General features: G+C 42.0%; 1 protein-coding gene across 48 annotated transcripts in view; it reads right to left on the bottom strand.

Annotated features, from left to right (window-relative positions):
• The window catches only part of FHOD3 (formin homology 2 domain containing 3), a 508,721-nt gene that overhangs the window by 121,095 nt on the left and 372,939 nt on the right, over nt 1–14,687 (bottom strand). For 32 of the 48 annotated variants that reach the window (XM_054243584.2, XM_035269718.3, XM_054243586.2 and 29 more), the window contains 3 exons: nt 12,018–12,377; nt 11,532–11,606; nt 6,604–6,717 (listed from right to left, as the gene is read on the bottom strand). In XM_054243584.2, the coding sequence (XP_054099559.2) occupies nt 6,604–6,717; nt 11,532–11,606; nt 12,018–12,377 (549 nt within the window). The remainder of the gene's footprint in view (nt 1–6,603; nt 6,718–11,531; nt 11,607–12,017; nt 12,378–14,687) is intronic. The other 16 variants (XM_054243591.2, XM_078348014.1, XM_078348013.1 and 13 more) reach the window with 1 other exon arrangement.

Raw genomic sequence — 14,687 nt, 5'->3', positions numbered from 1 at the left:
CAGTGATCTGGCAATAAACATTTTCTTTTTTGAGACAGGGTCTCACTTTGTCACCCAGGCTGGAGTGCAGCGGCATGATCTTAGCTCACTGCAGCTACTAACTCCTGGGCTCAAGTGATCTTCCTGCCTCAGCCTCCTGAGTAGCTGTAACCATGGGCATAAGCCACTGCACCTGGGATCTCACTTTGTTTCCCAGGCTGGTCTCGATCTCCTGGGCTCAAGCAATCCTTCCACCTCAGCCTCTCAAAGTGCTAGGATTATAGGCATGAACTACTGTGCCCAGATCAGTAACACATTTTCTGAAGGAGAAATCTCTCTCTTTCTCTCTCTCTCTCTGACACACACACACACACATGCACACACACACACACACACACACACACCTTTTTGCTCTGTGATCTTTGTGATCAATAATAATACAAAACCAATGTAGCAAGTGACAACTGAAAACTATGGCAAAGATGGGAGTAGGAATGGTGGGAAAAAGTTAAGTCAGATCTAAAACATACATGGGAGAAAGAACCTTTAGTACCTGCTGAGGACCCAGAGTTCTGCGGCACAGCACAGCCCAGGTCCCCTAGTGCCCACAGTCACTTCATGAAGCTGCCATTAGAGAGCCAGACCCCTCTGTGATCTTACTCCATCAATAGGACTGGTGCTTCTCCTCTTGTGCACTTTGGATGTAACACAGTCAATTAATTGGGACCACATTTTGCCTTACAGGAACTCTTATTGTTTGTAACAAGATTGCTGTAAGGAACTAGCAGCAGGCAAGTGGGAAGACTGCTTCTGCACAGTCTAAGATGAATACAGCATCTTTGTTTGAATGGTGGGGAATCAGGCCACATTGGTACTGCTGATTTCTTGCTGGCATTTGTGGACTGGGTGCCATTAACTGTATCGCATAGAAAGACAATGTCCTTTATCCCATTATTTTACACTCTATTTGGGATTTTCTCGAGATTTTTAAAAAAATGTACTTTGATCAACCAACTTATTTTTTTAACTAGAATCCCATTGCACAGTGGAGCTCTCAATTCCACTGACAATTTTTTTAAGTAAGTATTGGGTAGACTAACTGATAGAATGCAGCCAGCAAGCATCTGGGATCCAGAAAAACACCCAGATCACATATCCACAAAAAACAGTGACTCAAAAACCCAAGTAGGACTTCAAGGCACATGTAGATGACTAGTGAGGTCAGGGCAGGAAATGATCAAAGCCAAAGCAGACAAGAATGGGAAGACACAAGCATGTGGATTCATAGGGAATAGTCCACTTGGAATCGGCAACAAGGATGGAGAAGGCACAGGTACTTGCAAGTCATGCACTGGGCAATAGGCCAAAGACATGCCCAGCAGGCCATCACTGGAAGAGCTACAGTAACTGCAAACAGGCAGGAAATGCATGGAAACAGAGATGTGGATTCTGAGGGAGGAGTCCCCATAAACATAGTGGAGATAGGTGTTCAAGGGGGTCACAGCAAGTCAGATTCCCATAACCAAGAGCTTAAAGTGGGAGGAGCAGCCACCACTAAGCACAGAAGACTTCCACTCTCCCTGCTTCCTATGACTGTGTTCTTTACTATAGCACTGTCAATCACTGTACAAAACCTCCTAAAAGCAGGTGACACAATGATAATAGGACTGTTCCACAGCAGTACATGACACAGTTGTATTCCAATGACCATGAAGAAAGTGGTAAAGCCAAAAACTGGGAAGAAGGAGAGCTCCTGAGAGGTCAGTATGGCTGATCAGAGAAGAAAGAGAGCTGGAAGAGAGGAGAGATGCTCCTAAGAACAGTTTGAACGCACTGACACATAACCAAACTTACATTCCTGTTAGTATCTGACACATGGTAGGGAAAAACGGATTATTCAATACATGGTGTTGAATGCACAAAAAAGCTGAAGTTGAACCTCTGCCTCATACTATTTGCCAAAATAATTTCCAGATAGATAAAATATTTAAATGTGACAAAATGCAGCTACAGAAGTACTAGAAGAAACCAGGGGGAAAAGGCTTTCTTTAGTAGGAACACAAAACCCTGACAATGGAAAAGATGAACTCATGAAACTGATTCTACATGGTAAAAAACACAATAAAAGTAAAAACAACAATGAGAAAAATGATTGCTACTCTTACGACAGTTTATAAAGAACTTCTATACTACAATGAGAAAAAACAACTCAATGACTCTCATATGAGGCATCTAAAATTGTCAAAGATAGAGAAGTAGACAACAGAATGATGATTACCAGGGGATTGGGGAAAGGGGCATGTGGGAGTTACTATGAGTAAGTTCCAGAGATCTCCTACACAACAAGTGCCTACAGTTAATAATAACGTACTGCATACTCCAACATTTGTTAAGAGGGCAGACCTCATGTTAAGTGTTCTTACTGCACACAAAAAAGGTTATATCCTTTATTCATCCCTTAGCACTTATACATCCATTAGTACTACTCTACTCCTTAACGAGATGTCATTACTTATATCTGGGTTTATAATCTTACAGGAAGTAAGAAGAACTCTGCTGGGACAACCCTATGAGAAAGACCAGTCCCCAAATCTTCTAAGGCCTCTTGAAATTAATCTGAAAAGCAGGTAGGTCAGTGTCATTTATAGTAAACAATGGCACTATTATAAGTGGAAAAGAACACAATCCATGGTTAAAGTGCATACGGATCCTTCGGGTTTTAGCACAGCATGTCCACAGAGGAGTCCTCTCTGGCATCCCAAATCTGGGCCTGAGGATCCTACAACATCTTCCCACTGAGCACTCATAGTGCAGGACAGGCTCACTCTAGGCGGCCTCGCTAGTCCCAGCACACCCTCAGTCCCAGGGCTTGGACTTACTGTTTTCTCGTATTAGACAAGACAAGCCTCTAGCCGCCGTCTATGAAAAAGTCCACAAGATGGAGATGTCACTACAGGGATGGGAAGAGGATGGGCCCACACCCCCCCCCGCCCCGCCCCGCCTTTCCCAAAGCCCCACAGCCACAAGGCTGCGTGAGGCAAGGTTGTTGTTTGCTTGCTTATTTATTTCATTTGAATACTTGAACACAAATGGTTCAAATATTCCCGTCGCTTTGTTTCCTTTCACAAAGAAAATATTTAAAAATTCTCTGCTCAAAAAGTATATTTTCAAAAAGTGAAGTGTTTTAAAAGTCTGATTTTATTAAACAGTTGCATCTTGTATTCCTGAGGTCATCTGAAAATAGTTCTGGCTTTCTTGTTTTGTTCTGTTTCTCTTAAGTTCCAATTTCGTGAAAATGCTACTCTATTTCTGAAAGAGAATCCTATTAACAAAGCTGTAGATGTGGAGATGTGTGCATTTTAGTATCCTTGTCTTGACTTAATTTTGCATATTGTTACTTCAGCACTTCCTTTCTCTGTCAATTTCTCACCCCCAGTTTTATCAACCTCTAACACATTAATATACTTGGGGGGAAGAAATGGAAAACTCCAAGCTCATGACGATGTCCATTTCCATTTCCAAAGTGAGCCAAGGTGCCTGAAGGGTGTTTTAGTGGGCCTGATTATCCTAGGACTTCAGTGAAGCAGTCTTGTTTTTAAATCAAGGGAATGAAGTTCTAGAACTTCCTAGTATCGTAGAGGGTTCGGGCACAAGCCCTCTTTATTAGTCGGGGGTATTATGCTCACAGAAGATGTGGGTCCTCATTGTAGAAATGCAACTATTATTTGTAATATAGTTCCTATTTGGTTTTAATAATATGTGTATATATAAAACATACCAACCATAAATCTTACAAATTCTACTAAAGTATATATATATCCCAGAAAAAATAATCACACATCTTAATAGGGCAAAAAATACCTGTATAGGTGAAATTAGATTACGGGTGACATCCAAATAAATCAGTTGTCAAATACAAAAAAGAAGAAAAATCAAACTATATAAAAAGTATCTATTACCATGAGTACAACTGATGTAATATGCTTGGGTGATGGTGCGTAAGTATGATTTGGAGTTGGTAGATCCTCTTATTTTTTTTTCCCACGTATAAAACATAAGTAAAGTGGGTTTATGCAGCCAGGTCCAGTGGTTTCCTAGTCTTAATAAAACTGCACATCTGATACATCAAATGAGTTATCATATGGCTTTTTGGAGCCACAGAAGGTGACAGTCAAAAAGACAAGCAAATGTAAAGGAGGTGATAGACTCTTAGAAGCTACCTTACTTTCCCATGGATAGAGTAGATAGTAAAGAAAACCAAGTTTCTACAGCAATAGCGTACTATAAAAGGGAAGGAGCTTAGAAGAAGTTCCTTCTTCTAAGGAGCCACTGCTGCTCCCCAGTGACCCCGTCCCAATGCCAGCCTCTCTCAGAATTTAACTCCCTAGCCTTCTTCAAGCCAAGGACTGCTGAGTCCACACCTCACCAGGGCCTCTGGAACATCCCCCTGGGTGTCATACAGGCTCCTTAGACCTCGCATGCCCCAGGCTGGAAATCCCCACCCAATCTGCTTTTCTTCCAGTATCATCCCAGTTCACTGTTTCTAACATCCACACACTCATCCAAGCCTGAACCTCTACTCACTTTGCATCTCCTGCTCTTACACTCCAGGTGGCAGCGAACTCTGGCAAATGTATTGCTCCTCACAAGTCCCACAGCCACTGCCATGTTGGGCAGTGTCATCTCTCTTGGACTCTGACACAGCTTCTCAGCAGCCCCTGTTACTTCAGCCTCACTGCAGTGGATTGTTCTATGCTACTAACAAATTAGAATTGGTCACCTCCTGCTTCCAAACTTGAACAGCTCCAGTTGTCTCAGAGTAAAGTCCAGCCTCTTCCCCAGGATGTTCAAGCACTCTTGGGTCCAATTCTACTGTTTCTGGTTTAACTACCCACCCTCCTTATCCCCAGGGGCACTTCAGCCAGCCCAGGCAGAGGAGGAGACGCAGACAGGAGTCCTTCAGGATCCTGGATCTTCTAGCCCAAACATGGACCTGAGATTACAGGGATAGAAAAGCAGGCAGAAGCTGGGGCTTCCCTTTCAGAACCTGGGATAATATCTCCAAAGTTCAGGGCTTTGGTAATCGTGTGGACCACATGGACCCCCATCTGTATAACTTTGTAACTTCACAGACCTCCAAAGTGTTCTCAATCTGTGAGCATCTAATTCACCCCATCCTTCCATCAGTGTTTACTGTGGCTCTACTATTGCCAGGCCCCAGGCACTGTAAGGAACACAAAAATGAACAGAGACTGGTTCTAGTCCCTGAGGAGCTGGCAACCTGGCAGATCCAAGATGTGCAATGTCATAGCAGTCTCACTTTGGCCCCAAGTCTTATATCTCATATGACAAGGGGCACCTGTATGGTGACCCCCTCAGGACTACAGGTAATTTTGACTAATCCCAACAGAAGGTGCCTGAGGGTAAAGGACAGAACCACAGACAGGTAAGGGTGTATTCAAGGTAATCAAATGGTTATCTTATTATCAAGACCTAACTTAGCCTGAGTGCGCCCAGCCGAGGGCCACGCTGCACTGTGGAATCTGAGGACATCATAGGATCTACATGTCATCTTCGATGTTAACAGTGACATGTGACTAGGCAAACCCCACTGACACCCCTTCCTCCCAGGGCTTAAGGTCTTGCCTGCTCTCAACCCGGCCAAACCTCCAATGACCAGCAGCACTTAGCAAAACACATTTCAGAATACACATAGAAGAGGATCTAAATGTGGAATACAGGTTGTTTTAAATTTGAGATTTGAAGCCAGTGATCTCTGCAAATTACTCACGTCTAGATTCCTGACAAATGAGATGCTGCTGGAAGTTACATGCCATCATCTCCTACACTATCTGCTCCCACCAGATATACATGGTAGGCTTCACACAGCACTCTCGAGTGGACTTTTGTTTGCTCATCAAAATTACCCTCTAAGGTAAGGGTTGGTGTAATTGGCATTTACCTTCAGGGTTTAAATAACTTCTCAGTGAATCAGCTGGAATTCTAACCAGTCTTCTCTAACTTAGCACTCTTGCCATGTAAGGGTAACTTTCTAACTGTTCTAAAATTACAGATCTTACCTTTCCCTTGTAAACACATCCTTGAGCAATCATTTGCTTCTGGGAGTCTTAATCAGTTAATTTCTGGTGGTCTAATACTCTTGCCAAGTTAAATTCCTTCCATGTACCCATACAGTTCTTTCCTCTTCTGGTAGGTCCTGGACTAATTATACGGCACCTTAATGGGCCCACTACTTTCTGATTTGCAAAGATTTAATCATTCAATGGTGAAAACTGATGTGTATATAACAGACTGCAGAACTTACATAAAGTCTAGAATATTTTTTAAGGAATGAATCAAAGCATTCACACAAACATGTTAGAAGACATTTTTATACTTTCTATGGAAAGTGTGTAGGGAGATGAGACAATAATATTAAAATGCCACCTCTAATAAAATATTTGCTTAGTAAATAATCTGAAAGAAAGAGAAAATATTCCTGGCTTCAGATGATATTTTATAAAGGAAAATACTTCATGTTATGTCTTTTATTTATATTTTTCCTTTAACCACATTTAACGAAATTGAGGACTGTGAAGCCATCAGCATGCTTGTGGAACTCACCTTTCCAACTTGGCCTCCTGTGGGGGTGAGACAGATGACGTGGGGGTGGTGGGCACACTAGATCCAGATGAGGGTCTTGAGGAGTGATAAGAGCTGTTGCCAAAGTTGCTGTATCTAAGAAGTGCAGAGGTTTAAGTTGGGGGGAAAAGGACAGAGAAATGAGTACATGTCAGTAGATAAGACTTAGCAAACCATTTTAAATTTTTGCAAGAGAAACAAGTCTATGCTACCACTGTTAATGGTAATTCTACCTAAAGAGGTTTGTTACCTCACTTTTTTGTCCTGATAATTTCTCATAGGAGGAGTTTCCCAAAGTCCAAAACCACTAGGCAGCAAGATTTATGGCAAAAGATTTAAATAAAACCCTAACATGTCCTGTCTTTTAAATATACATTAAAATTATTTGCTAACATAAATTAAACATCCAAATCATTTTCACTTGAACCATGAAGATTTTTCTTGCCTCACACGGTGGCACAATTAGTGTTAATTCCATCACAGGTCTGTAAGAAATACCATACGATTGGCTAAAGAAACATCTTATTTAAAATTCCACTTTAGTATTTCCAAATCAATTTCATTCATTCAATGTAATCCCATCGCATGCTCACTGATTGAGGAGAAACTCTCTCCAGGCTTTCGGGACTGGCCTTGCTCCTTAAAGGTGCATGTATTCATGTTTTCATCCAATATTTCCCCTGAACCAAAATTACAGCCATGAGGTTTACATGAGATTTGATTATTTTCCAGACATTTCTGACAAGTTAAATTTCAAGATTTGTAAAATTCTAGATTTTTGTTCTTCAGAATAGATGCCCTTTAGCAGACTATATTTAGCTAACATCACTCAGAGCACTCCCAGAAAACAAATAATCATGTGAAGCCCTAGCATGGGCTCAGACACTCAGGATTACTTACAGCTAATGAGACTCAGAACTTTGCTTGTTAAACCTACCCAGCCACAGAGCAGGACCCACCCCTTCCACTAAACTGGTTAGGTATACTGTAGTAGAATGTGTAGGATCCTAACAGTCACTATGGTATAAGTACACAAAGACCTTCTTGCACATGGAGAATGCAGTCCAAACTCCCATCAACAGAAGTCAGAATCCCTTCTGAAAAGCAACTGACTTCAAAATGAGTGTTTCCTTTGACAGAATAAGTCAAATTTGGAGAAGATAACATAAGAAAACAATCTTACAGTTATTTATATATTGAAATGTCATGCAGGAAGATACTTATTGGAGTATTATTTTTTTTCCTTTTTCTTTCCTGCAAATAGTCAAGAATTATTTAGATCATGGTGGAAAACTAGAAGCTACTCAACCAGGCAACAATGTGGAAATGGCTAAGAAAGCATGATATAGTATTTGTCAATGGAATATTATGCAACCTTTAAAAATAATTACCAATATTGTAAGTGACAACATGAAAAATGATAATAGAGCTAAATGAAAACATCAGGATATAATATTATACATAGTTTGATCACATTTGTGCAAAAATATTCTCAAAAGTCAAAAACTAAGTATAAAAAATACTATAAAATGGGGCTGTTTTTAAAAAAGAATATAGAAATGAAATTTTAGTTTTCAATAAGAAATTTCATTATTTCTTCATATAAATAAAACATCAGTATTTTATTTTCCATTATGATACCCAAATCTAATCTATCCTGTGCTGCTAGCTCTGGTCAGCTTGGCTGTTGCTGTCCTTATTTTGTTTATCTCATGTCACATGCCCAGCATGTTCTCAGTGCCAGAGAAGTTCAGAGCACATCACTCTAATCCATCTTCCTCTGTTAACACACCATCTTCATGGGACTTGGCTTCTGGGCACTCATTTTCTCTTAAAAAACCAAACACTCTACATGTCAAACAGGTTAATTGCTTCTTCAAGTGAGTGTTGGTTTAATTTTTCAAGAGGGCTCCCAAACCACAGGCCACGTAGGAAGCACAAAAGCACAGGATGAAAGAAACATACAAAGGCAGAAACAGAGAAGGGAGAGAAAGCCAATGAGCAGAGAGGGAAAGAAACTAGGCAGCAAACACTGCAATAAGGGAGGGAAAGGAGGCTGCACCCCATGATGCCTAGAGCCCTCAGAGACGAGACCTCGATACAGCTCATTCGGCACAGGCTCCACACCTGTGTCAGCAGCTGCCTGGATGCTCAGCTTGTCATCTTACTCCGGCAGCTAAAACAATCCCCTTCCCACCACAAGTGGACATCCTGTAGAATGTTTTAACAGGATCACTTTGCTGAAACTGTGTTTAAATGATGCTATGGAAAGAAAACAAGCAGAATATGGTTTTCCCTCCTTTTGTCTAATGGCTAAGCAATTAATTAATGCCTCATAGTCTAATTTTGCATCTCAATTTCAGCCAAACTAACTAGATCATACAATTCACTATTCAGCACATTTTTTTTTTCATGGAGGGTGAGGGTTCTTTTTGATGACTAACTGGTTGGTCTTTAATATTAAAACCCATTCAATTGCAGTCAACCACTGAGTAGTCCATCTGTGGCCACACAGACCCATGAAAACCACAGCAAGTGAACATCAAAAAATCAATAGAAACAAACAATATTTATACAGTTTCCAAGTTCCTGTTAGACAATTGATTTTAAAAGTTTACAAACTTTGCTCAGTTAAATCAAAGTCAACCTTCATTTATAAGCAAGCAGCTGTTTTTCACAATTTATGTATCTTCAACTGGACAGCTTATATGTTTCTATTGCTCCCACCCCCAGGACTATAAGTAGTAATGAAGCTTGCAGACCAAAGAGGAAGGATCTGGAGCCCAGGAAAGCTCCAGCTAGGGCCTAGACCATCACCAGAAAGACCAGGATCGTGACCATGGGCTAACACACTCTCTGGGAAAGATGACATCGCCAAAATATTCTGCAGCTCCTAACTTGCACATAGATATTATTCTTACAGGGTATAAGAGTTATGTTGGATTCATTCCACAAAAACTGTGTGAAAGAGAACAACAATCCTGGAATTGTAGACCTAGAAGAGACCTGCAGAGAACTTGTAGTTTCAAGGTATTCAAATTCAGTTCACTGGGATGATACAAATAGGTAATGAAAAAAAAAAAAAAAAAGAAGAGAAAAAGGGCCAGGTGAAGAGGCTCATGCCTCTAATCCCAGCACTTTGAGAGGCTGAGGCAGCAGATCACAAGGTCAGGAGATTGAGGCCATCCTGGCCAGCATGATGAAACCCCGTCTCTTCTAAAATACAAAACAGAAGCCGGGTGTGGTGGCATGTGCCTGTAGTCCTAGCTACTCAGGAGGCTGAGATAGGAGAATCACTTGAACCCAGGAGGTGGAGGTTGCAGTGAGCTGAGATCACACCATTGTACTCCAGCCTGGTGACAGTAAGACTCCATTTCAAAAAAAGAAAGAAACTGAGTTTACAACTGCTGGAGGTATGCAAAACCATCCTGGAAATAAGAGGCAATTAATTTTCAAATCCTCAAGTTCCATATCTGCTCTTTTAAAAAATGGATCTCCCCACACTGCTCATAGGGTCTCCCAGTCCTTTCTTGCCTCTTCTTCCAAAATAATTTTCCATTTTTAGAAAGAAAAGAAACTCCTGAGCAGGTAGAATCAGTGTGGGACACTGCCTTGTGCTATAAAACCTCCAGGGTCCCAAACAAAGGGAAACATCACTCCTGAGGGAATTCTTTAAGAAGTATGCAGCAGGGAGAAACAGTAGGAGCATGATCTCATGCCTCATCCCTGTCTACTGCCCACCTACCTGAGAATTGGCCTCAGAAATAAGACTGTTGTCAGGGATGCATATAAGCTCGCTTATTTGAACTGAAACATGAAGTCATCCTTCTTCTGATATAAATTAAGTCTCATTGGACTAAGAACTGGCTTTTCCAAGTAGGTATAGGTAGGTGTTTTCCAGAATTAGATCAGTTTTATATATATAAAATAGACAAATTACATCAACTATATAAACTTATAATTTAAAAAACTATAAACAGGTTACTTAAAACTTCAACAATAATTGTTAATGATCATAGTTCTAGATTAGTCCTCCTATTTATTAGATGAAAGGTCTGGTGCCTCCTATTTATTAGATGAAAGGTCTGGTTATTTTCATGGTGTGAAGGAGCTACCTTCAAGGTTGGGGTCCTATAAACCTTCATTTAAAACATGGTGCAGCTTCATGTAGAGGAGGGCACCCAGGCTGCGGTCCTCCAAACAGGCAAAACCATCTTGCAGACAAGGACTTGCCTTGGTATGGTGTGGCGAGTGCAGTAAGGAGAGAAAGTGACCGACTGCCCAAATGACAGACAGCAGCCGCATGTATGGGTTAAGAAATGACTCTGGAACAGGCTTCCTGGGGTTGAAACTGCTCTGCAACATACTAGCTGAATGACTCTGGCCAAGGTCCTTAGCCTTTCTGTGCCTCAGTTTCCTCACTGTAATAAGGGCTTGTAATAGAACCTACTTCTCAACGCTAAAGTTATACTTTAAAGTACTAATTTCATGGAAAGTCAGCTATTATTATAATTAATCTAAGAGGAAGTGACCATTAGAATAATCAACTACTGATTTTGGACAACCGACTGTTCAAAATATGTGAACTCTACTCCCAGTTCCCCACTCTGGCAGAGAGCTCTTAATGCAGGCAAAAGTGAAAGGCATTCATACAGGCAGACACCTGTTAAACATTCTCTGGGTTATTCTGATTTGCACAGCTCCCTCTGCTCCCATCTCCATTCTTGATAAGAATTATTTAAGTGTTCACAGTAAAATAATATAATTATATTAATACCTATGAAGTGGTTCAAACTATAATTGTGTGTCACGTTATGGGATGATATTAGCATTCTTTGAAAAGAAAAATGCATACATTAGAATATAAAACAGAAAGCTGTAGAAAAGGGAAAGAAAATAAAGACACCCACCTATTAGAAGAGAAAGACCGGAAGTTGTAAGGCTCTGAGGCGGAATATGTGTTCAAAGAGACAGAATCAGAGGAACTGTCAAAGGAATAAAACCCCACTCACAATGTGGCACGGAAAGATAGCAAAGGATTTTGATATATTCTTAAGAGTCAAAAAGACTTCGTATCACATGGCTGGGTACAAGATATATAAATTTGGACACATAATACATACGTAAAACCTTACATCTAAAAACCCATTATTAGTAATCATATTTTAATAAATGATCCCCTTAATTCAAACAGATAACAGTTTTCTCTGCATCTGTTAACACTGGTCATTATTTAGTCGGGGGTCAGCAACGTAGACGTATGCCACAACTGCTCTGTGCTTGGGCTGAAATCCACAAAGAAACATGGCAGAAGCCAAGCCCAGGGGTGCAGTTAAACACACTGCATTCTCCTCCCCGAGTTAATCTCAAAGAAGCCTCCCTGTGAGCAAATCTACCTGTTTTCCTTCTGGGACTCTGCTTCCTTCTCCTTGGTGGACAGTGGGGAGTCCTCAAAGTCATAGGAGAAGAGGTGGAAGGGGCTGTGGGGCACGTAGGGCAGCTTGTCTATGGTTGGTGACACCTTCAGGGAGCTGGGTGTGGCAGAGAAGGGCCGAGCAGCTGAGGTGGGGGGTGACAGGAGGGCAGACCGGGTGCCCTCAGGTCCACAGGACCCGCTGCGCACAGGGGTCCTGCCTGCAGAGGCGGCCAGGAGCAGCTTTCCCTGCGAGGCGGCATTCGAGACAGCAGGGAGGGCAGAACTCTTGGGAGCAGCATCCTTTCCAGTGGGGGTCTGCCCTGAGGCGAGGCTGACCTTGCTGTTGGGCCAGCAGGGAAGAAGAGGAGGAAGAAAAAAAGATTTGGGAGAGAGGGAGCAAAGGTTAGGAAAAAGAGAAAGACAGGCCAAAAGCTACTTCTGTGCTGTTATCACTCACTTCAGAATCCAGCTGTGTTTCTCAAAGTGCAGCATAAAAGCCTGTCACCACAAGCTTTGGTGTGCCCAAGCAATCCTGACATACTGGGCTTGTCAAACTGGGAGGTAAGACTTATAGAGGGCAAGGAGGCAGCTCTCAGACCAAATCTGGCCTCTGGACATTAAGAGACTTTGGGAAGCGATTTAATGGAGCCCCAAAGACTCTGCTGCACACTGCCCCTCCCACGTTTCTCCCTGCTGCTTATTTTGGCACCTGAATTTCCACAATTGGAACTTCATCTCTGTCTTGGTCAAATAGCAGATGTGTCCTCCTGCAAAAAAGCTCAAGCTTGAGGAAAAGGTATTCCACAAAGCCATATACTTTAGGAACTGCCTCCAGAACCTTTCATGAAAGCAGGTGTGTCTAAGAGAAGAGGAGAAAAAATGCCAGTGAGGAAGGCAAAGAGCTAAGGAGGAGGAGCCAGGATAATAAAGACAAATTTGGCCATTTCATACTTTCTCCAGGGCCTCCCATTATGCCTGTGACATCCAGACTCCTTCAGACAGGCCTGATTCCGCCAGTTACAGCTATAAAATCCTGACCTCAGCCCCCTCCACACACAGTAACTATGGGAGGTGATAGATGTGCTCACTGATTGTAGTCATCATTACACAATGTATACATATATCAAATCATCATGCTGTAAACCTTATATACTTTTTTTTCTGAGACAGAGTTTTGCTCTTGTTGCCCAGGCTAGAGTGAAATGGTGCAATCTTGGCTCACTGCAACCTTTGCCTCCAGGGTTCAAGTGACCCTCCTGCCTCAGCCTCCCAAGTAGCTGGGATTACAGGCATGCGCAACCACATCTGTCTAATTTTGTATATTTAGTAGGGATGAGGTTTCATCATGTTGGTCAGGCTGGACTTGAACTTCTGACCTCAAGTGATCCTCCTGCCTCAGCCTCCCAAACTGCTGGGATTACAGACATGAGCCATCGCATCTGACATTATATACAATTTTTAATTTGTCAGTTAAGTATTATAAAACTAAAAAAGAGCTTTCCATCTTCAAGGGGCTGGATTTAGACACTTGGACATTTTAACACATACATTTATAACCTGGGAATCTATGTTAAACTTTGCATTTTTTCCAGTCTTCTCCCAGAGAACTTGACTCCCAGCCATGTTCGTATGAACGTGGACTATGAGCTGTCTTCTTTTCTGCCTGAAATTCAGAGCTCTACCTGTACATAAGGGCAGGCACACCAGTTTCCCTGGGTTGAGGGGAAGATGGCCATGCTGTAGCAAGCTGAGGGCACTGCCCCCGGGGGGAGCACACACTAAGCAGAAGCCAGCAGGAATTGAGGTGGCAGAGACACCAACCCAACAGAAGGAAGGGAAAATCCTTTAAGGTCTCAGAAGTTTATGCCAGAGAACAAATAACATCCAGATGAAGGTTAATGAATACCTAGGTACTAACAAGATCAAGCTCTGGTATTTAACATGCACATGTTTATTTCCTAACACTGAAAAGCCTAATTGCCTTGGGTAAAGGATGCCCTCTGGCATCACTTTGTGGAGTCAGTCACTCTTCTGGGCATAAGATAAACAATCATCTACCTGTATAAATAGCAATCCTAGGTAGAGACAGCACACCATTAACAGGGATGCCTTTGAAGGCTGCCCTTTCCAGCCAGATTCTTCCATCTGATCTGAAGGCGCAGAAGCATGTGCATACCTGAGGGTTTGAGGGTTTGTGAGGGTGGAACAGAACACACACCTTTAAGCAGATAGGGAAGCATATCCCTGTTTCAGTGATAGTCTACAGAATTTCCTACAGCTCATCTTCAACGGACGGTGGGATGGTGACCAAACATCCTCCCTTTCCAGAGCTAAGTAATCAATCACTAGCTCTAAGCATGGCAGGGGTTCTGTTTCATGCTTGTCTCTTCTGAAATGTGTGGCTAATTCTCTATCATCAGCTCATTCCTTTCCTCTCTCCACATCCTGCTGGCTTCTTCTCAGACATTTCCAAATGGGAGGAAGCAATCATTAGTTTGTCAGTTCAGAGAAGATTCCATGACCCCTGGGCATGGCAGGAGTCTGAGTGTCAAATGAGCTCATCTTAGAGCTTGTGTGCGCACTGCTAGCCTGGCAGATAAGGCATCAGTAGCAAAGACTCCTCTAAATCTAAAGTTGGCAAGAGAAAGAT

This window comes from Callithrix jacchus, chromosome 13 (genome assembly GCF_049354715.1).
Source record: "Callithrix jacchus isolate 240 chromosome 13, calJac240_pri, whole genome shotgun sequence".
Lineage (NCBI taxonomy): Eukaryota > Metazoa > Chordata > Mammalia > Primates > Cebidae > Callithrix > Callithrix jacchus.
Note: the sequence above shows the minus strand (reverse complement) of the source record. Positions and strands in the feature narration are given on the sequence as shown.